General features: G+C 42.2%; 1 protein-coding gene across 2 annotated transcripts in view; it reads left to right on the top strand.

The window, feature by feature from the left end:
- Nucleotides 1-23912, top strand: part of MYRIP (myosin VIIA and Rab interacting protein) — a 419901-nt gene that overhangs the window by 315135 nt on the left and 80854 nt on the right. For both annotated transcript variants that reach the window (XM_083188579.1, XM_083188580.1), the window contains 3 exons: nt 13133-13213; nt 13591-13728; nt 22922-23099. In XM_083188579.1, the coding sequence (XP_083044705.1) occupies nt 13133-13213; nt 13591-13728; nt 22922-23099 (397 nt within the window). The remainder of the gene's footprint in view (nt 1-13132; nt 13214-13590; nt 13729-22921; nt 23100-23912) is intronic.

Here is a 23912-nt window from a genome sequence, read left to right as displayed (position 1 = left end):
TGAGTAAAACACTGATCGATGGCTGGGTGCAGAATCACCATCAATGGCAACCATCGATGGCGTCTGCACCGATGGCCATCACTAGCAGCAGCAGCCTTGTTATTCTTTCTCTTACTTGCAGTTGCAGCACTGTACTCAGTCTCCAGAGTTAGTACATCTCAGCTGCCACAGGTGGCAGTGCTGAGCTCAGGCAAATGCATTGTAAAGAAAAACAAAACTGAAAGTAAAAGAACGAAGGTCTTACATGGGATCTGTCCAAAAGATCTGCTTTGTTCGCGAACCGCCCATCTCTATATCACATGTGTAGTCAGCAGCATAGTGGAGGCACAAAATGATGTAAAAAAACAGACAATTCAACAGATTTTTCAGACTCCTTAGATCACTGACTGCGATTAGAAAAGTCATCAGCCAGATGAGTACTCAGCGGACCTCTTGGAATTTATTTCTAAAGTGGTCCCGGGTTTAACCCCGTTACAAGCAATTTTGATGAAAGTGGGTCTCAGAAAGTCCCCCCCCCCCACTACTTAAACAAGCTATAACCATTTGGAAATGGATACTTAAGAAAATGGATTATGAAGGGCATGACCCAGACTCATACCTTTTCTCATTGCTTCAGCTACATAAACTGAATTTTTATCAGGGGGGTAGGATATGGGCGCAATTTGGGGTTACCTCGTTGGGTCAGATTCTTTCAGGCAATAATTTGAAAACCTTCTCCCAGCTACAACTAGAATTTGAACTCCCTAAATATATGTTCTTTAGATACCTACAGCTGAGAAGTGCACTCTTTCATGAAAATAGGGTTAAATCCCTTAATATTGTTGAGACTCCTATTAAAAAATGTATTAATAAGTTACCCTGTAGTAAACGACTATCAAGATGCTATAAATTCTTGGGAGACGTTACTGTAGAAGATGAGTTAGGGAGCTTAATGCTAAAATGGATTAATGATATCCCCGAATACAAATAAATATTCTCTACAGAACATACATTACCCCAGAAAGGATTAGCAAGTTTTCCAGTAGTTCTTGTAATAGGTGTCCAAAATGTAAGATTATGGGTTGTAATTTTTGGCATTTGATATGGGATTGTCAAATCCTGCAGATATACTGGCAAGAAATTGGTAAGGTATTAATGAATCTTGGGATTCGACGGTCCTGTATCCACCCCCTTGGGCTGATTATGGGAGTCTGGCCCAGTAATATAATGTCAACAGAGCTTAGACAACTGGCAGGTAATCTCTGTGCAATTGCCAAAGTAGTGATTGCCAGATCATGGATGGCACAAAGGGGTCCAGATATCCAGGTGTGGTTCGGTATGGTTAATAGTACTATGGAACATGAGAAATATACATATATATCAAGGAAATTAGCTGCTAAGTTCTTTGGGATTTGGGGTAAATGGTTCCACTCAGAATATAGTACGGCACCTTAATTATTAAATTAGGTTTGATAGGTCGACCACGATAATAAGTCACATAAATGTTTGGGGGGATGTTCCCTCCCTTTTTTTTTTTTTTTTTTTTATTCTAGCACTATTCGTATATTGTTAAATAATGTGCACTTTTGATCACTTAGACTTTTTAGTCTGCAAGTTGTGTATACCTGGAGTTGTTTAATTAGTGGAATATTCAACATGTTGAAAATGGATGGGGGGTGGGGGGGGAGAGAGGGAAAATAGTAATATTTGAAATATAATATAGCACTTTAACTTTGTTTGTCCTTAGCTTTGTTTGATTGACTAGGATAATAATTCCACGTAATTGTTTGGGGAATATTTTTTATTTTTGTCTTTTGGTTATTGTTAAATACTATCTATCTTTGATTATTTGGTCTTCTTGGTCTCTGTAAGATTTACCTGCAGAGTATTTTAAGAGTTACTTTACCTGCAGAGTATTTTAAATGTGATAAAGGGGGGAACCAGTTCCCCAGTATATCTTCTAGTATGCTGGTATATAATAGATAAACTGGCGGGATTTGAACAAGGTGTAGCTTAAAAATGGTTATACAAGCTATTAAAAAAGTCTGGTACAGAATTATTAGATGTCAATGTAAAGCACATGTTTGTATGTTTGTAGTGTATGTCATGTATGATATTGGGTTAATAACAGGTGAACTGACTCTGTATACCTTTTTGATTAAATGTTCAATAAAGATTTAAAAACAAAAAATAATAATAAGAAAAGTCATCAGCCTGACGGTCACAACATGGAGTCGTGACCCCATGCTGAGAAGGTCAGGACCCACAGTTTAAGAACCGCTGGATTAATAAATACTTAAAGGATAAGAACCTACTTAAAGCTAGCCTGCTGGGGATGGAGGGGATGGTTAATAAATTGTGACATAGGCTGTCACGGAGCTAGGCTGAAGTGCGGGACTGTGGCTTGATGCTTGGGAGTAGAATGTGGCGGGTTTAATTTAGGGTTTACTCATTCACAAATGGTACAGAAGAGGTAGTGCAGGCCAGCTATTCCGGATACCGGAGCACTGGGAAAGAGTAGTACCAATGCAGAGGGAAGCTAGAGTGGGAACTGCAACAGGAAGACCAGAACACTGGCATAGGATGAGACCAGTTAATATGACCACTTGATATGTAGCAGACCAGCTCTACAGGAACACCGGGATTGAGTTTGTACTGATGAGACAGAGCCACTGGCATAATGCAGACCAGCTATACAGGAAGACTGTGATTTTAGCTTGTACCATTGAGACAGAGCAACTGAGATAATGCAGACCAACTATACAGGAAGACTTGGATTTAGCTTGTACTGATGAGACAGAACAACTGGGATAATGCAGGCCAGCTATACAGGAACTCTTGAGCTTGTATCAATGAAACAGAGCAGAGATAACGCAGGCCAGCTATACAGGAACACCAGGATTGAGCTTGTAACGATGCAACAGAGCCAATAGGTGCCGATTTATGTTTTTGCTGGTGGGTGCTAAAGCCAAAAATATAGAGGAGTGGCTTCATGGGGAAGGGGTGTGGCCACAAAATAATACCAATTTATATTACGGAGCACAGTTTTCTCCAATATTGAAATTACGGCAACAGAGTTCCACATACATAAATGCCCCCACAGTGCAGGTACATAAATGCCCCCACAGTGCAGGTACTCCGCGGACAGAATGCACTCTTCCCGGCATAATGTTTCCCAGGTGGCGGGTTCGGCAATGTGGGTGCTGCAGCCGCAAATTAGCAAGTTAATATGGCGGCCTAGTAGCGGGACTCGGGCCTGTGGGTGCTCATCAATTTCCATGGGTGCTCAGGCCCTTGAGCACCCATAGAATCGGCACCTATGACAGAGCTAATGGGATACTGCAGGCTAGCTATACGGGAGCATTGGGATTTAGCTTGTACCATTGAAAAAGAGTCAAAGCAGCTATTCAGGATATGGTCATTTCACTAGTGCCACTAATAACAAACAGAACAGAGTAGGAGCTCACAGCAGATTGTTGGACAACAAAGCACTGGCAATTTGTCTGTGCTGGAATTCCAGTGCTGATTGGAAATTTAGAAGATGGGTAACTGCAAGCGTACCCTCACTCACGGTAAGAAAAGGCAGATGGTGCACATAAAGTTATCTTTTTTTAAGGGTTCACCACAGGTGCAACTTCAAAGGTAGAGGATGCGTACCATACTCACAAATAAATGTGCAATTACAGACGCATCTCGGTATCTTTATTGGGGGTCTCCTCTCATGGAAGGTGTCAACTCCCGTATATAGATGCAAAAAGACAGAGATCCCTCTTTCAATGTTGGTAAATGTATTCAAAAAGTATATACATAAGCTGGAATATACAAGATGGAACAAAAGTCCGGTACCTTGTGGCTGGGGTATTGGCCTTATACCCGAGTCCGTCACTGTATACAGGCAGTAATCCCAGCAGTAAAACAGCAAGTACGCCTTTCAACAGGATAACCTGTCTTCTTCAAGGCTTGAAGAAGACAGGTTATCCTGTTGAAATGCGTTGGCAGGAGAGGAGCGTACTTTGTAATTGTACATTTATTTGTGAGTATGGTACGCATCCTCTACCTTTGAAGTTGCACCGGTGGTGAACCCTTAAAAAGAGATACCTTTATGTGCACCATCTGCCTTTTCTAAGCGTAAGTGAGGGTACGCTTGCAGTTACCCATCCCCTGAATTTCATTGAGATTCTGTTACACATACGAAATTATCATTTATACATGCTTTTATTTGTTTTGTATATCTCATGTCATAAAGACATTAAGTTGTTTGCCAAACCAAGGAATATTACGCCAAATTGTGCAGTCCCCTATGCCACTGTGCTGTTTAACTCAGACTTTGTATCAATACAGTGATTTATTTTCTTGTCATATTTTAAGTGATATTAATGTTTTTTAAGTAATGTGTTCATATATACATAGACAGTCTCACTTGTTTATATATGGTTTGAATGTTAGATATTTTAGCGCTACTTTGCTTTTTTTGTTACATTGGATTTAAAAAGGGACAGATACAAGCTGAGTGGCCGGTGATAAAGTACCAGGCACTTTATCACTTCTCCCTTATCATTGCTTCATACATCTACCCCTGATATTCCTGAAATTGTTATCAAGATTAATAATAATATTAATAATAATAATAATAATAATACAGTAATAATAATAGTAGTTGTAGTAATGATAATAATAAGTGGAATAAAGTGGGTAAATAGTAACATGAGAGAAGTAAAGTCAATATACAGTAACTCCACTGCAGACACTTAACAGTAGATCCTCTAATTAAGCATTTATTGTACCGGTATGTTCCACACTTCCCTCATTGCACATATCTTAGACATACTGTAGCTGTTTTTTGCCCTGCCATACGAAAGAGCAGAACTAAGGTTTGCGCAAGAACACAAAACGTGGTTATTAGGGTTGCTTATCCCGGGGCATTTTTTCAATTCCGGAATTCTGGATTGAAAAATGCCCAATCCGGGATTCCTGAGATATCGGGATTGGCTTCCCTAATTAAAAAAACCCGCCCGCATATTTACTTACACGCAGTGCAGTGCGGCTGGGAGGGTGGGTGCCGGGCAGTGAAGCTGGGAGGGTGGGTGGCCGATCACGGGAGATGGGCGGGTGAGTGGGTGGCCACGTAGTTAAGCATTGAGCCAGCAGGATCCAGGAGCCGGGCGGGTGGGCTGGCGGTGTGCGCCCAGGACGGGTCTGTGCAGCTACTTGGCCTGCGCATCTTGACCTCTGGCCTCGTCACGCTGCGCAGAGCCACACTGCCAGGTATGGCTCTGCGCACACCTGAAGCCGGGCAGCGTCTGAGTAGCCGGACAGAGTCCAAAATCCTGGGATTGAAATCCCGGTGTTTTAGTGACCAAATCCTGGGATCCCGCCGATCCCGGGATTGGCCACCCTAGTGGTTATTAAGCATGTAGGTGCACAACATGACAATTTATATAAATGTAAGTGCAGAAATAAAATATATGTTGCCAAATGTTTGAGAATGCCATGTGAAACCACTTTCACTTAGATCGATTTTTATTTTGTTCTCATTGCTAAAGAAAGAAAAGCAAATGCAGAGGCATACAATATATTTTTCTTTGATGTTAGTATGATCATAATCTCCCTCTGTTTTTACCTGATTAGTATTACCTTGGCATTCCATGTTGTCCTGGCAACATCTGCCCCAATGAATATGAATGGCAGTGATCTCTTTAACCTTCAGGCAGGCGATTAATTTAAGCAGCCAACACCTCCAGTTTTCCAAACCTTTAAGCTAGAAATTATATCCCCATCTTTACTGTGTTCTTTATACAGTATCATAAATGTCCAAATCTAACTGCCATTTTTAATTTAATTGCGTTCAGAGTGAAATGAAAATCCAAGTCAGTGTTTGTAATGTAAAGAGTTATAAATCACACAGCTGTCAACTGTTCATAATATCAAGGGAATGCCCAGAATTGAAAATTTTGGATGGAATTCAAAGTAACTAATCTCACTCAGCGTGCTCCATGAATTAATATTGATGAATCTGTCAATACAATTAGATTTGAACCCTGATGAGTGATGTTATGGAGATGTATGGCCACCTGAGAGCTGTTGAATGATCAGAAGTTTGTTTTATAATAAGTAAAGCACAAACAAATGCTTAACGGAGCCATCTGGCATTCTATGCTTGCACCTGATTTTGATAGCTGCCCCTCTCTCTGGTGAGTTAGGTCTTAATATACAGATGTGTCCTCATACAGCTATCCTCAATACGCCACACAGCGTGAGATGCCTGGCGCGAGTAAGCCGGCAGGTCTCATGCCAAATGTCATGTAACTAAGATATGAGACTGTGCTGTTTCATCTGATATATATATATATGTATATATATATACTTGTGTATATTGTGTGTGACTGAGTCTATATACATACTGTAGCACAACGCAAAAAAGCTGCAGCTGCTACATTGTAGCTCCTCATATATAGCTCAAGTGTCACACATCAAATTAATCAGTGCTGTCTCCTGGTGCATCCTAGTCATGTTGCATTGTTGTGTAGGTGTAGATTGCGCTGAATTGATGGCAGAACAAGGTTTTTGTTAAAAATAATAATAACAATTTATTAAATACATATAACATGCTAAAATAGGTACAATTGCAATAGGATAAGTAAAAGTAGAAATAAGGAATTTTAAATTATTTCAAATTCCTTGTTTCTACTTTTACTTATCCTATTGCAATTGCACCTATTTTAGCGTGTTATATGTATTTAATAAATTGTTATTATTATTTTTAACAAAAACCTTGTTCTGCCATCAATTCAGCACAATCTACACCTACACAATTGTGTTTATCTATAGGGACTGACAAAATCCCTTTTTTCAGATTGCTGCTGGCTTCACAACTCACACAGGCGCCCCAACAGCTACTCCGGTACCTGTTTTTTTCCAGTCATGTTACATTGTGACTAATACCCCTTTCACATCACAAATGCCAGGTCACATCCGGGATTTGGACATGGCTCCATCCCGAAAGCGAACCGGCATTTGCGAGGTGAAGCTCCATACACCAACCTGGCAATAAGCTGAGTCGCAGATGTCATCGCGTGGTGGAGACGCATCATCAGGGGGGTAGGGAAGGAGGCAGCACTTGGAGCTGCCATTGTTTCCTCCTTACAGTGTGAATGGGACCTGGGTTACCCATACACACAGCCCAGCAAACCGGGTCCGACCCGAGTAAAACCCTTCTTTTAACCCGGGTCGGATTTCTGTGTTGCTGGACCCTAGATTTTTCAAAAGGCCCTTGCACACCGCACAGTGACCAGGGTTGACCCGGTAACAAACCGGGTCAGACCCGGGTGTGAAAGGGGTATAATACACATATTTGACAAAAAAACAAAAAAATTAGGACACGTTTGTACTTATGTATCTAATAGACCACCTTTATCCACTATTTTGTAGAAATTCAAACCTGTACCGTACATGAGAATTAATAAGTATGCACAGCACAGAAATACGCCATTAAACTTGAAACATATACATCTGAGAAATCTTAACAAGCATTTAGACAAGAATACAATAAAACATCATCTCCCATGTACCTAAGGTGTGAAAGACTACCCCAAGAAAATGCATCCTTAGAACCAAGGTCAAATAAATCCTGTACATGCAGGAAAGATTTTCTGCTACAAATGTTACTATCAGAGCCGTAGTTTCTGGTGCGCTGTGCCAGAAATAGAATTACAATTCAGCATCCCGGCAGTCAGTATTTCAGTAAAGGTGTCCTAACGACGTCAGGATTCCGTCTCCTGACAGCAGTTGGGATGCTGGCTTTGGTATATTAGATGCTAGAATGTTTAACAAGTATCATCACAGATTTCTGTTTGAGCCTAAGGGAAGTGCAAACAAAAATTAGCGATAAGAGCCCCATTAAGATGGTTGCTGCAGAGATTTACAGTGCAAGAAAAATGAATGGCCTGTAATTGATTAGCCCCGGGCGCAAAAGCTCAGGGGTTCCACCCTATTCTCTGTGCAGTAAATTACCACTGCAAATTAAATCTGTCCCTGAGTGTCAAGTGAATTTGTCAAAATAGGTGTGATAATTGCCAAGCAAACATATTTATTCATCATAATGCAGGGTTGCCGACTTTTACAATCTCCTCTCCGGGAGAACCCCGGAGAGGAGACAGTCTACATCACTTCTGGGGTGTGGGGCCTGATGGAGACATCATCAGTCCTTGCCCCCAGTAATGCAAATACCGCAATACGCGGGTCTCCGGTGAGGGGGCGGGGCTAAATATGTGTGATTTGCATATTTAGCCCCGCCCCTTCCACCGTAATGCCGCGAATCGCGGCAATTTAACACTACGGCCACCACAAGGTACATGAGGGGGGAAGGGGACAGCCGGAATACGGGCGGTTTGCCCCCCTTTCCGGGGGACCCGATTTTCGGGATCCTCCCGGCCATTCCGGGAGGGTTGGCAACCCTGTCATAATGACTTGTAATGTTTTCCTTATAAAGAAATTATAATCTTTTTTTTTTTTTTACACAACATTTTTTATTTGAATTTGTATAAAAAATGTGAGCAAAGCTGGCATTTTTTGCAGATATTTTGCACATCTCTCACAGAGATTTTGGTACTCAAAGGGTTAATGTAGCTAAAAGATGTTAGATATTACTTTATTGGGATTCATTTATATTACAGCACATGTGACTAGCCTAAGTAAGCTGACCTTCGAGAAGGCTTTAGGTCCAATGTCTAGTCAGGCTCAATAGCCCTAACGCTAGTAGCATATCCAATTGTGAGCCACTTAAATAAGAGCATTAACATTGTTCAATATGTTCACCATCAATGTAGACCATTTTTGAATAAAAAAAATTACAATTAATTTAAATATTTAAATCAGACTGAATTGCAAAAACACAATTTGGACTGCAAAGGGTTAAATAAAGAGACCCCGATATAAAGATGAACCATGGAATTAACCAATATAAAGGTGAACCATGGAATAAAGGTGAACCATGGAATTAACCTGTTCTCTTCAGTGTGTGGACCATGGATATCTGCTCATCTGTTAATATTACACACGAGGCGATGGGAGCTTTGTGCTGAGAGATCTAGTGAATCACAGATCGCTCAGCACACAGCGCTGCACCTTAGAAGTGTGCTGAGCGATCTGTCACTGCCCGTGTTCTCAATAGAGAAAACATGGGCAATGACTAGGTTTATGCTGCATGCAGTATAAATCTAGTCGGGGGATAGTGACGCACAGGACTGCGCATCGCCGTCGCCAGGGGCCATACACACAGAGCAGTCCGTACTTCATTTCTAAGTGATCTAGTCAGATCGCTTAGAAATGCGGCTGTAATTGCCCTGTATTTGTGCCTTTAGGCTGCATGTACTTATGAATGTGATTTTAAATGTACTGTTTCCTATTGATGTAAATATTAAAAGTAGAGATGTGCGGGCTCGGATTTCCCAGATCCAAGCCCACACGAACGCCATCAATCCGAGCCCAGATTCGAGCGGCGCTTGGAGATTCCCGCCTGACTCGGATCCGGGCGCGTGGGCAAAACGTCATTGCCCGGCGCCGGATTCTCACGAGATCCGGAACGCTATATAAAGAGCGAGCATCCGGCGCCATTTTTCACTTGTGATTTGAGCTGGTCAGAGAGAGTAGGATAGTCTGTGTGCGGAGCTTAGTTAGGTTAGGCTTAGGAGCTGTGCTTTATTTTCTGCTGGGGCCAGTGCCAGTGCTACTGTCTGATATCTGTTGGTGTGTGCTCTGCACTGCCAGTGGTTAGCTGCCAGCCCATCAGTACCTCTACATGGCCACTTCAGTCATACATCTTATGAATGATTGTTGTGTGCACTCTGTTGTAAAACATATTTAACCACTTGTATACCAGTCTGCTTGTGCATCTGCTGTATAATTAATTAATAATACCCCCCTGCTGGTGTATTTTGTACAGCCTTGGCTTATATATCAGACATGTGTATATGACTGTAGTGTGCAGCATTGTTGTTAAACTTATTAACCACTTGTATACCAGTCTGCTTGTGCATCTGCTGTATAATTAATAATACCCCCCTGCTGGTGTATTTTTTACAGCCTTATATCAGTCATTGTGTATATGACTGCAGTGTGCTGCAGCACTGTTGTTAAACTTAACCACTTGTATACCAGTCTGGTTGTGCATCTGCTGACCAATCCCACTGCTGAGAATCATTGATTGCTGCACAAATCGCTTACTGCTCCTCAGCTGGTGGTAAACACGATCAAGCCATCACTCTTCATTAATCCCACTGAGAGTTAATCATATGTGGGACTTGTCTTTAAATGCATACAACTGTTTGCATTCAAATAATAATCACAGAGCTGACCAATGCCACTGCTGAGAGTCATTGATTGCTGCACGAATCCCCCACTGCTCCTTGGCTGGTCATCGCCTGGTTATGTCTGGTCAGTAGGTTCCATTCCATTCTACTGCCGTACATATAATACCTCTCTGCTGGTGCATCTACTGCCTCAGATAGGGTGTTACAGGTGTCTCTGGAAAGCCATTCTGCAGTGTTGTTAATGTAGGCACTGTACCTTAATCACAGATAACTGATATATGACTCATGACTGTGTCACAGCCTAAGGGACAGGAAAGTTTCTGCCACTGCCTGCAGAAGGCTGCCAAATCGCCCACTGCTCCTCGGCTCGTGGTAAACAACACGATCAAGCCAGATAGTGGTCTTATTGGATATTAAACTGATAAAAACAGATACACAGCACAGCACACTCGCAGACCAACTCAGTGCTGCACCAAACGCCCACTGCTCCTTGGCTGGTCGCCGCCTGTGGTCAGAAGGTTCCACCCCTTTGCAGCTATTGCATTGCTGCACCAATCGCCCACTGCTCCTCGGCTGTTGGTAAACACGATCAATCCAAGTAGGGGTCTTTTTGGGGCCTAGTTTTTCAACTGCCATCCTGTCTGCCGCTGCAGTGCCACTCCTAGATGAGCCACATGTTTGTGCTGCACGCTTGTGTGGCTTAGCATAGTTATCCAGCTACCTTGGTGCAACCTTTTGCCCTAAAAACAATCTTGTGAGGTGTGAGGTGTTCAGAAATGAGTGGAAATGAGTGGAAATGAATGTTATTGAGGTTAATAATAGCGTAGGAGCAAAAAAAAATAATAATAATTAATTCTGCGATTTTAGCAGTTTTTATGCTTTTTAAAAAAAAAATCAGAACCCAAAACCCAATATGTTTAGGGGTGTTTTGGCAAAACCCATTAGAACCCAAAACCTGAAGGTAATCAGAACTCAAAACCCAAAACGTGAAAAGTGGCCGGTGCACATCGCTAATTAAAAGTAGCTATCTTTGTGTGCTAAACTAACTATGCTAATTTCAACGTGACAGTCATTTGGTATATGAAGTATGTTGCTGGCAGCCTATTATCTAAGCTTACCGCTGTTTGTTAAATACTGAAAGGAAGACATAATACCTTGGTACTTGTTTCCTAGCACGGCCACACCGATTTACATCGGGGTGGTCGTGTCGTAAAAATCGGGTCGATCGCATCGCATGCGATTTGGTCGCATGCGATGCGATCGACGCGACCGACCGATTTTCGACCCGATTTTTTCATTGAATGAAATGTAAATCGGGTCCCTGGGACCCGATTTTACATTGGATTCAATGTAAAATATTCCCAACCCCCCCAAATTTAACGGCGTAAACCACCACCCCACGATAGACGCCAACCCGAAGCGTGGCGAGCGCAGCGAGCCCGCGAGGGACGGCGGTGCGCGTCCTCCGACCTTTTCATTCCCCTACTATCCACGTCGGCGTGGAGTTGAGAATAGAATAGTGTGGCGAGCGCAGCGAGCCACCGAGCCCGAAGCGTGGCGAGCGCAGCGAGCCCCGCGAGGGGACGCGTATACCTGTGAAGTTATACGCGTCCCCTCACGGGGCTCGCTGCGCTCGCCACGCTTCGGGCTCGGTGGCACGCTGCGCTCGCCACACTATTCTATTCTCAACTCCACGCCGACGTGGATAGTAGGGGAATGAAAAGGTCAGAGGACGCGCACCACCGCCCCTCGCGGGCTCGCTGCGCTTGCCACGCTTCGGGTTGGTGTCTATCGTGGGGTGACGACGGGGACATCTATAATGTGAAATGGGTCATATTGGCCCATTTCACATTTTTCACATTTTCTCACGATTTCAATGTTAAAAAATATTTTAACATTGAAGCCTATGGAAAAATCGGGGGCATCGCGTCGGGACCAATGTTAATGGTCCCGACCGACGCGATGCCCCCGATATTGTGTCCTAGCCGGCAAAATGGACCTGATTTCAAAGGAAATCGGGTCCATCGTATGGATCGTGTACCTTAACTTAAAGGTACACGATCCATAAGATTGTGGCCGTGCTAGGAAACAAGTACGTATACCTTTAATAAATGCTTTTGGGTTTTAAATGGGACTTTTAAGCTGGCCATACGATAGGTGACTTCTCTGAGCGGAAAAGTTGCCCAAAATGCCCCCTGGAGCTGTCCGGGAACCTCCAGGGCAGCATAACCGCATAAAATATTTTGTATGCTGTACTTTTTTGCATACAATATGTATTGCATGCAATCCCAGCCAAGCCTGCCTGGTTTGGCGGCAATCCGACAGATCTCTCCTGCTGGTGTTGCGACTCGCAGGCTCTAATACGAAGCACACAGAACCGTGCATCGCATCGGGACTGCTGTCAATTACATGTGATTTGGGTTCTTTTACTGCAACTGATCACCGCAATCGCATACAATTTGACAAATCACATATATATTGCCCTAGTGTATTGGCACCTTTAATATTTCATCCATAGCTATATATTTTTTATTATTCATGGGATGGTGATATAATACTGTATATAGGTTTGGTTATTGATACTGTTTGTACCCATGTGCCTTACAGGTTATCCTTTATTGTGGAAAAGGGCACTGCTCTGTGCTCCCTAAATAAACAGGTCTACTGTATATATTTTTATTTTAATGTCATTTCTTTGGCTGTTAAGCAGGATGGAATTACAGTCGGTATCCAGGAATTGAGTCATGACCTTGTGAAGACCTGCAGTGCGATATGGGTTAATCTATTACTGTGTCCCAGATTTTATAAAGCAGTGACTTACTCTGAAATGTTCTATTTTCCCTCAGGATAAACAGAATGAGGCTTGCTATTTACGGGAGCACAAGGAAGAACTGATTGAGGAATTGGCTACAACCATTGTTCAAAAGGTGCGTACAATCCTCTGTTCACTGCTTTAGAGTCTTAAGATGTGCTTATAGATGCTACCAAGAATATAATTTCATATTGCATTTCTCCCGCTCAGTTCTATTTAACTGAGTAATAATACAACTACTGAATAATTTGTGAATATTCATTTTGGGGTTCTTTCTATTTATAATGCAATAAACCCGTACTGTTGTCAAATACCAGCACCCACTGACTGATGTTTCTCAGACCTTGAGCTGTTCAAAGAACTGATTAAATATACAAAGGTCATAGTGACGGCGTTGTTTCAGAACTTAGATTTTTTGTCTGTTTTTGACAGTACTACTTAAAAATAAACATTATCTTGAAATGAAATGTGGTGCCACTTTAACCCATGCAGATTATCAAGAGGAAGAAAAGCAAAGGCGAGCAGGCTGAAGCTGTGTATGAGTGGCAGCAGTCTAGGGGCAGTGTCCTAGTTTCGCCATCTATGTCTGAGAGAAGCATGCCTCAGGAGCGAGGATCAGATGCATTGTGGGTAAGTGGGCAGCACATTGCCAGTATTATTGCACTGGTTTCAATAAGAGCACGGTTAATGGGTAGTCGGATTTTCCAATTCGGAGTGTCTGTAAAATTGATCTTTTTGGTCATAGTAACATATATTATTTCATTATATAAAAACCATACTTTAAAGTTGGCACATTTTTTGGAAAAACTAGGTGTATAATAGTAAATGCCTGACTTTTTTCAAAACAGTCATTATTTCTCATGCATTTGTATGCTGTTTTGTTACATTCATTTATTGTTGGGTTTATTGTTGGGTTGCTGCATTTTTCAGCAGTGAAATTAATTTATAACCTTGCACATGTTCTTAAGGTCAGCTTTAGTAGTCGGCTTCTTCTTTTTCTAAAATCAAATCATTCACTTAACATCAGTCATTTATTTTAAAGGTGAATTTCATTTATTTTATAGTAAGAGTTGGACATTTATATACTTCCTTCTAGTTTCAACTCATTAGAGGTATTGTATAGCCAGTAGCCGAGCTATACATTTTGTTCCTCCTGGCCCCATGGCATTTTGGTAAAACAAATAAGGATGTTTCTAGTCAATTTGGCTCCAAGTGGGAAACATTTTACAATTTGCTCACGAGCCCCCCAAAGACATTCTAAAAATAAAGAATGTGCCCCTACTGTAGGCTTACGTGTAGTAGGGCCATGCTGTAATCTGCACACCTAGATATTGGCCACCACAAAAAAAAAAGAACTAATTCATGATTCATGTCTCTTACATTATTGTGGTAGTGCTACTTACACATAATGCCCACCAGTAGCTGCTTACACTTAATGCTCCCAGTAGTACTAAATGCCCTGGCCCCATCCTTGGCCTCTTTCACTGCTAGGCTGCTGCTGCCAATACCGCCATCTTTCTGAGGGGAGGAAAGCAAATAGCGCTCCTCTGCTAGACCTCAATGAGTCCGGCAGCCATTTCAAATATGATGCAGGCTCATGAGTCAGTTGGAGCTCGCAATTCACTAATTACAACTTGGAATCTGCAGGCTCCAATTGGCTGGCAGCTGGCGCCACATTTGAAATGTTCAATGTGTCTGGAGCTAACCCTGTGGTGTATCGACATGCATCCTCAAGCCACCGCTGGTCAACAGGGGCTACTGCTACGTCACTGGGTATAGATAACACACTAGGCACCATCAGGGCCGGATTTAATGGGGGGCAAAAGGGGGTCAGTACCCTTGGGCCTCCCTCTAGCTAGGCCCTGTGGTTGGCATGTATTTATATATATATATATATATTTTTTTAGCTAAAGGTTTTGTGCATGGAAGTGGGATAGTGCTGCAGCATCCCTATATGCCAATGTAACAATGATTAATGGTGCTGAGCATCTGATGCCAACGCACACTGACTGCACAAGTGTGCAGTGCATTACTGGGAGTTGACTAAGTTCCGTGACAATTTGCACAAGAGGGCAGAGGCTGAGAGGTTTGTGCTGAGCTCTGATTGGTGGATCTCATTACATGCTTCTTAGGCCCATGGAGGACAGCAGCAGCAGCCTAGTCATGGGAGGGTTTTTAATCAGAGGCAGCACTGAGCCTGTGAGGTCTCCTACAGCCCTACAGAGTAAGGTACAGAGGGACAAACACAGACTTTTCATGTGGTATGTATATATATATATATATATATATATATATGTATATATATATATATTTCTAGAAGGAATAAGATGGCACTCCAGAGTCTTTTCAGTGAAGGTAAAACCGTGTATTTCACAGCAGAATGAATAGTCAACGTTTCGGGGCAACAGCGCCCCTTTGTCAAGGCATAGTGGTAAAAATGCAATCATGCAATCAATATATTTATCCCCTGCAGTTACCCATTGACCAAGTTTATACTGCCTTTTCTCTGTGTTTTGACAGTGTAATATTCTCCCATGCAGTTTGCGCCATTAATGACAAGTGCAAGGCCCCCCCGTCTAAAGTGCCCCGGACCCATCAAAGGCTTAATCTGGCATTGGGCACCAGTGAGAATCAATAACCTTGTCTTAAAGATTAAAGTCAAGCTAGATATTGTTTGTTTCAAACAAACTTACTTTTTATACTTTTAGAACATGTACAGTAAACATTACCCCCAATGTAATTTAATGTGAAACTGCAACTACAGACACACAAATCACACAGCATATTGGAAGTCAGGACCAAAAGTACTTTATATTTGATAGTGGCATTGATAGTGGCATTATCATGCAGAAAAGCAGTCACAGTCCCTACTAAAGGGATAGATTGGTTCCATATAGCGCTATTTGAGAGGACATCTATCTTATATAAGCAGCCCAACCTCATGTGTAATACAGAGCTGCAGTGTGGCTCTTCCCACTAACTCCTCTTTCTCTTGTCACTTGGCTGAATGACTGACAATGGTGGTGGTTAAGGGGGGAGGGGTCGCAAGTGAGCAGCCAGCCGTTTTCACGGCCTTACTTCACCTTTAGGCATATCAGTGCCTGAAGCTGACAACTGTGACCCTTCATAACCACTCATGATTGCGCCCCTTCTGCCAGTGACACCTGCCCCCCTTCATCCCAACCTGAATGAATGGGGAGTGTAACAGAAAAGAGAGAGATATAGGAGTAGCACATGTAAAAGAGTTGAGGGAAGGAGGAAAGGGATGAAAGAGAAACAGAAAGGAGAATAGGGTAAGAAGGGACTGATATACGAGAGACACAGGGGCTATGGGATTGCAGAGGTAGAGGAATGTACTTGTCACTGCATTGTGCTGACACCCCACATATGCCACCACCCTCGCCCCCCACGTAATCTCCACTCACTACTCTCTCAACAGCAAGACCCCCCTAACCCCACACACAAACTCTCAATTCTCAATGGTGAGAGGGATTACTGAGTTTCTACAGAACAAGAAGGTGGGACAGAGATGACAGACAGAATGAGGTGACACAGAGTAAGAAAGACAAAGGAGGGACATAGATGAAAGAGACATGGGGAGCACAAAGCAGAAGAGATATCAGGGCATGAGATTATAAAATCATTGGGGGCAGGGCATGAGATTGTAGAGACACGGAAGGGGGTGAAGCTGGAGAGATACAGGGCTTGAAATGTGGTAGGAGAGATACAGGGCTGTTAAGATGCTGGAGAGACACGGGGAAGGGACATGAGACTGAACAGAAACAGGAAAAGTAAGAGGCTGAAGAGACAAAGAGGAGGGCACGAGACTGTTGAGATACGGGGGAATTAAGGCTGTAGAAAACATTGAGGGATGGGGGTGGCAAGACACATAGGGGATTATTCTATATGGGGCTTCACTATCTAGTGAATTCACAAATTGGTCAAAAATGCTGGAAACTATAAACACACACATAATAATAATAATAATAATAATAATAATAATAATAATTATTATTATTATATATTTTTTTTTTTTTACTGTCATTTTTCTTTACTATGGTTTCTCCTAACAATATTTTTTTAATAATTTTTAATTTTATGATTTTTTTGTATAAACTGTAGTGGATCTCCCAAATTGCAAGTTTTACCTCAAATGTGCACTAACACGTAAACATTAAAATGTATCTGCATTGCTCCTTTCTCTTAGTGGAGCCCCAAAGATTTGCATGCTTTCCCAGGACTCCAGTTCGGTCGTTGTAAAGCAACAGCAAAAGTCGCTTCTGCATGTTCAGCCTATGGGTTTGTGACAATGTAGAACAATAGGGAATCACACATCACCATTGCACTTATTTTATGCATCATGAACATCTATTCTGATATTATATATCTGATTATATATATATATATATATACATATCATCTATATCTGATTGGATAATAGTAATTATTATAATTATTATAATTTTTATTAGTAGTATTATTATATTTGCCAACCTTGGAGAAGACAATTCCAAAGAGTAGGGGTATATTTACGGTACTTGTGTATTATCAGGGCACCTATTACGTAGTTTACGTAGTGGTGTATTGAGAATACCAATACAGCACTATGCTGGCTACGGAAACTACGTAAGTGACTCTGGAGCCCTAAAAATACACAATGCTTAATATCCCCACTATCCACGTCATACCCCCAGTATCCACGTTGATTTTATAAAGTGTGGCGAGTGCAGCCACCGCACCCTCGCAGGGTGCGCTGCGCTTGCCACGCTTCGGGCTCGGTGACTTTCTGCGCTCGCCACACTTTATAAAGTCAACTCCATGCCGATGTGGATACTGGGGTATGACATGGATAGTGGGCGTATGACGTGGATAGTGGGGGTAAAATGGCTGGTCTATACTTACCCTCCTCCGGGCCGGGCACCGCGTTGGTCCCTCCTGACTCTCTACGATCCACAGAGACTCCCCGGCAGTCGCATTCAGTCCCCCTGCTCCGGCACTACGCTGTACGCAATTAGCATAGTGCCGCTAATGGAGCAGGGAAACCATGTGATGCGCCACTGTGAGTGCCGGAGCAGGGGGACTGAATGCGACTGCCGGGGAGTCACCGTGGATTGCGGGGAGTCAGCAGGGATCGACGCGGTGCACAGGCCGGAGGAGGGTAAGTATAAACCACACCACCCTGCTGCTTCCTGTATTATCACAGCGCTGGCTACGCTGACAACGTAGCTTAGCCTACATTTAAAATGTAGCGTAGCCGGGCGCCCTGATAATAAACAAGTACCATATTTACTACAGTGTAAGTGTACAAAGGTGTAGATGTTGCCCATAGCAACCAATCAGATTCTAGCTTTTATTTTTTAGAAAGTGATAGATAAATAATAAGTAAAATATGGATTATTTGCTATGGGAAACCAACAGTCTCTTTGTAATCACAGAAATAAATGTATTTTAACAAACTACTGTTTACTCTTGCATACACAAATTGCTTGAACATTTAAAAAAATGTTTGAATTACTGTACATTAATTAGTTGGTAGAAATGATGCAGATTATTTATCTTAAGCAGGTGATTACACAATTGATCCAAATACAGAGATAAACAGATATATTATTGTACACATTTAAATCATTAAGGCTGAATATTTAATAGCAATAATTTATTGCCTGTTCCTATATTCTTCATGTAATACAATAGATCAGTGGTTCCCAAACTTTTTCATTCACGACATGCTTAAGTATCAGAATTCTTTTCACGGCACTCCAGGCCAAAACATTGTTATTTAGAATTTTAAATATTAAAATAAGCAAATAGTATTTATGTCATCCTTAGGATCAATTATGTTGTTGTATATTACTGTATGTTATCTTTTTTTTTTTTTTTTTACATATTTTATAATTGGTAGCCACTAGAACTGGGTTTTGCCTATTATATTAAATATAAAAAATTGGAATAGGTCCTGGAGCATCAATCCAATGTACCCCTGCAGGTGTCCTGAGGCACCCTAGCAAACTTGTAAACAAAAAATTAAGAGGTAGATTAACTGATACCCCTTTCACATCGCACTTTTAAAACGGTATATTGCCGTTTATTTTCCATTTTAAAACGTTTAAGGCTGCAATGTGAAAGTGCCAGAGTTGATTTACCGGTTAAAGTTAACCGGTATTTCAACACGGTTAAAAAGCAGAGTCCTACACGGTTCAAAGCCGTTTTTTTGGCAGTTTGAACAGCTCTATTTCAATGGCTTGAAACGTGTCCCTTGGGGGTTAAACGGGTTGAATGTTTGAATGGTATTAAATGATTTTTAAAACGGTTTTCACCTGCAATGTGAAAGGTCTCAAGGCTCAGACCCGTTTTAAAGTCCCATTTAAGAATACCGTGTCATTACCCATTTCTGCAATGTGAAAGCAGTATAAGAGGGGAGTTCTATTAAAGATGGAATGTTACCCAAAGCTACAGTCATATTGTATCTATTTTCTTCTAGAAGGTGGATCGCTCCATGGTAACAAACCTTATATTTTTGACTAAACAGATCATGTAAATTTTTTGAGCATGTGTTTTGATTATTTTGTACAATGTAAATGTTTTTTGTGTGGTACATCATATGCTTTAATTTTGATGCAAAGCTTGTCATGAAAATGTAACAAATGTTACATGAAAAGGAACTTTTTGATGGAATGACCAAGGTGCTAAATAAATAAAAAAAAGGTAGGGCATGATGTAATAGGGTGCGATTTTTAGGTAGCTAAAAAATTGCATCATATCGCTTTTTAAATGTGCAAATTTTTTTTCCACAAAATTCGCATATGCAATAGGGTGCAATTTTTTACACAAAGTCAGAATTTGCTTGTTATTTCTGGTGATTTTATTTTAGTAAGTGAAATGTGCGGGGATTTTTTAGACAAGTGCGGTTTTTAGTAACGTGAATGTGTGATTTTTTTTTTTTAAGAACGGGAGTGTGCAGATTAGTGTAAAATTACGGTGTGGGGTCCGTGCATGGTTTGTCAAACTCGCCAGCCTGGTCTATATGATTTGCGATTCTTGTAATTTTTCGGATGCGATTTTTGTATTCGTTTTTGTAGTTTTCAATGTCAAAACATCTGGATGCGATTTGAGAATTGCGATTTTCACGACAAGCCATAATGTGCAAATTGTACAGCAAATTGCACCCTATTACATGTGCGGTTTGCAGAAAATATGCAAAATGAAGAGTGTAAAACATGTTCATACTTGTAAGCCAGTGATGCTAACCATTACACTATCCGCACATCACTGAGGCCATGGGTTTGATTCCAACAATGACCCTAACTGTGTGGGTTTCCTCTGGGTACAATGATTTCCTCCCTCAATCCAAAAATACCCTAGAAGATTAATTGACTCCTAACAAAAAAAATGGGTACTTATGTACTATCTGGGCGTCCGATTTAGAATCGGGCACATCGCATCGCATGCGACCATCGGATGCGATGCGATGCGATGACCCGATTTTTCCATAGGAATCAATGTTAAAATGGACTGAGTCCATTTTAACATGGAATTCAATGGGAAAAAGGGGTCCTTTTCATACCCCTACTATCCAAGTGGGCATGGAGTTGGATATAAACCTGTGGCGAGCGTAGCGAGCCACCGAGCCGGAAGCGTGGCGAGCGTAGCGAGCCCCGCGAGGGGCCACAGAATACCGTCCCCTCGCCACGCTTCGGGCTCGGTGGCTCGCTACGCTCGCCACAGGTTTATATCCAACTCCATGCCCACTTGGATCGTAGGGGTATGAAAAGGACCGCTTTTTCCAATTGAATTCCATGTTAAAATGGACTCAGTCCATTTTAACATTGATTCCTATGGAAAAATCGGGTCATTGCATCGCATCACATCCGATGGTCGCATGCGATGCGATGCGATATCGCATTGCATCGCATCTGATTGTATGCCTTAACTTAAGGCATACAATCAAAAAATCGGACGCCCAGATACTACATAAGTACCAAAAAATTACCTAAAGGTCTGCCTTAGGTAATTAGGACAAAGCTGACTAGGGTGGCCAATCCCGGGATCGGGATCGGCGGGATCCCGGGATTTGGCCCCCAAAACGCCGGGATTTCAATCCCGGGATTGGAATTTCCAATCCCGGGATTTCGGGATTAAACTGCGCATGCGCAGTTTAATGCCGGGCAGCGTCTGAGCACTCAGACGCTGCCCGGCTTCTCCCATACCCCGCAGTGCGCAGGTCACGCTTGCTCAGGGCACAGCCGCACATCCGCCTCGGCCACCGAATCGCCCGCCCACCCAGCGCTCCCGGCCACCCGCCCACCCAGCGCTCTCGGCCACCCGCCCAGCGCTCCCTGCCACCAAGCCCTCCCACCCAGCACTCCCTGCCACCCCGCTTTAAGAGACTTCCTACCCGCCCATTCAGCAACCCAGCTCCCGGCTGCACCAGGGACCAGGCTACCGGCTGCCCGCTCAACAACCTGGCTCCACAAATGTAAGCAAATATGCGGGCGGCCAGGGTGTTTTTTATTATTAGGGAAGCCAATCCCGGGATCCCGGGAATCCCGGGATTGAGCATTTTTCAATCCCGAATCCCGGGATTGAAAAAATGCCCCGGGATTGGCATCCCTAAAGCTGACTATATATACACCATGTGGTTCTTACCTGCCTACAAAAGTATATGATCAAATTGTAGCACATAATGCTGCTGCAGGTTGAGTATCCCGTATCCAAAATGCTCGGGACCAGGAGAATTTTGGATAACGGTTTATTCCGTATTTCGGAATATTTTAATATTTCAATTATGTATTTTGAAGTATCTTGTATGTATGCTGTATAAACACATAAAATACACACAAATATATTTTATTACCACATAAAATACACACAAATATATTTTATTTGTTCAAAAAACAAGGTTTCAAAACATGAAACAAAATTTGTGTACTATCTCAGATATTGAATTTGAATGCCAAGCAATCATTTTCTTGTACATATATAGTGCCAGTTACATATCATGTCCCCAGTGATGCTGTTACATATGTCCCCAGTGAGTTTTTAGCAAAAAAATATTTTTTTTTTCACTTTCTGGAATGTATGGTTTTCGGAATAATTCGGATAACGGATACTCGGATACGGGATACTCAACCTGTACTTATTTCTTCAATATTTTGTCAAATAGCACCACCTACTGGTTTCTCTTAGATGACAGTCTGCAATGATTACTGTTTCCCTGTCTACAATTGGGAGAGTTTTATGGATGTTTGACAGTAACATGTTAAATGGTCAAATAAACTAAAATATAATTTAAATAAAAATTAAACACATCTTGCCATGATAGTTTGACAAATGTATCACATAAATGCTATTGGCTAGGTTCTGCAGTTTACAGGAAATCTGATTTAAACTGCTAAATAGAATCCGAACAATTCCATCTCTACATATACCTTCAGTTCTCATTAAATACTGTAAAAATAGTTTTTTCTAACCAAGTGGTTCCCAAACTCTGGGGCAGATTTATTAAGCTTGGAGAAGAGATAAACTGGAGATAAAGTGGAGAAAAGGTAAAAGGAGATAAAGCACCAACCAATCAGCTCCCAACTGTCTTTTTCAAACACAGCTGATTGGCTGTGCTTTATCTCCTTTCACCTTTTCTCCGCTTTATCTCCAGTTTATCTCTTCTCCAAGCTTAATAAATCTGCCCCTCTGTCCTCAAGGACCATTAACAGTACAAGTTTTCCAGATATTACAATATAATGATTCTAATAGAAATGATTAAGTATTTTCTTGTATGTAAAGAAAGAAAAGCTCACTTATATACTAACTCATGTTTATTTACCAGAGGTCCCACTCTGCATTTTCTCTGATGAGTGACGATGCGGCAACTAACCACGCGGACGTGAAAACGAGTACCCCAGAGCCACGCAGCCAGCTACAAAGAAGCCACAAGAGAAGACAGAAAGAACGCAGACCTTCTACATTGCCAAACTGGAAAAGTGTGGACAGTCTATATGATTCAAGTAATTTACATTCGTTCTTTTTTTTTTTTTTAAGTGTAGACGTTCTTTTTTTTAATGAGTTATTTGAAAAGTTTTCGCAGCAGAAAGCAATCGATTAAGCCACCGCAATACTCCAGTGAAACCTCGCCTTGCGAATTATTGTTCTCACTGTGCAAATGGATGTGTATGGGTGCACATCCGTTCGCACCTGTGTGTATTTCTCCAAAAACCTCAAATTATTTTTACATACAGAAGGGCACAATTCATCGCAGGTGCTACGTAGCCTGAGACTTATTCGGCGATGCAATGAAAAACATGCACATCCGGGCTGAAGTTGAGGCAACTAACCCTCCCCTAAGCCGGTTTGGTGCGCCTGCACTTTTACTGACACTCCCAGCGTTTTTCTAGGCACCCCTAACGTTTTTCTCAACACTCCACAAAAATAGGCGGTTTCCACCTCCACACAACTACTCCCTGTCAATCACCTTGCAAACAGCTAGCGAACAGAACTAGTTGCAGGAGTTTATCACAGGACAGCCTCGCGCATGCATACTGTAAAATGCATGCATGCGCAGTGTGTGTCGATAATCGGTGGCTGTGCAAACTCGCAGCCGTGCTGTCAGGTCTGAATCACCCCCTGGGAGTAACCAAATGTAATCTAGCTCAGTACTGATGGTACCACACTGTGCTGTATTGTGGACAAGGCTGGTTCAAGGCACCGGAGCGCCCCAGGCATGGGAAGGGGGGGGGGGGGGTGAAGCAGCCGCCGGGAGAGAGAGAGTGGGGGCAGCGTCTCGCTCCACTTGGGGGGGGGGGTGTTGCGATGCGGCGATG

The sequence above is a fragment of the Crinia signifera genome, chromosome 5, assembly GCF_055691185.1.
Source record: "Crinia signifera chromosome 5, ASM5569118v1, whole genome shotgun sequence".
NCBI lineage: Eukaryota > Metazoa > Chordata > Amphibia > Anura > Myobatrachidae > Crinia > Crinia signifera.
The sequence above is the reverse complement of the archived record's forward strand: the minus strand, read 5'-3'. Positions and strand labels throughout refer to the sequence as shown.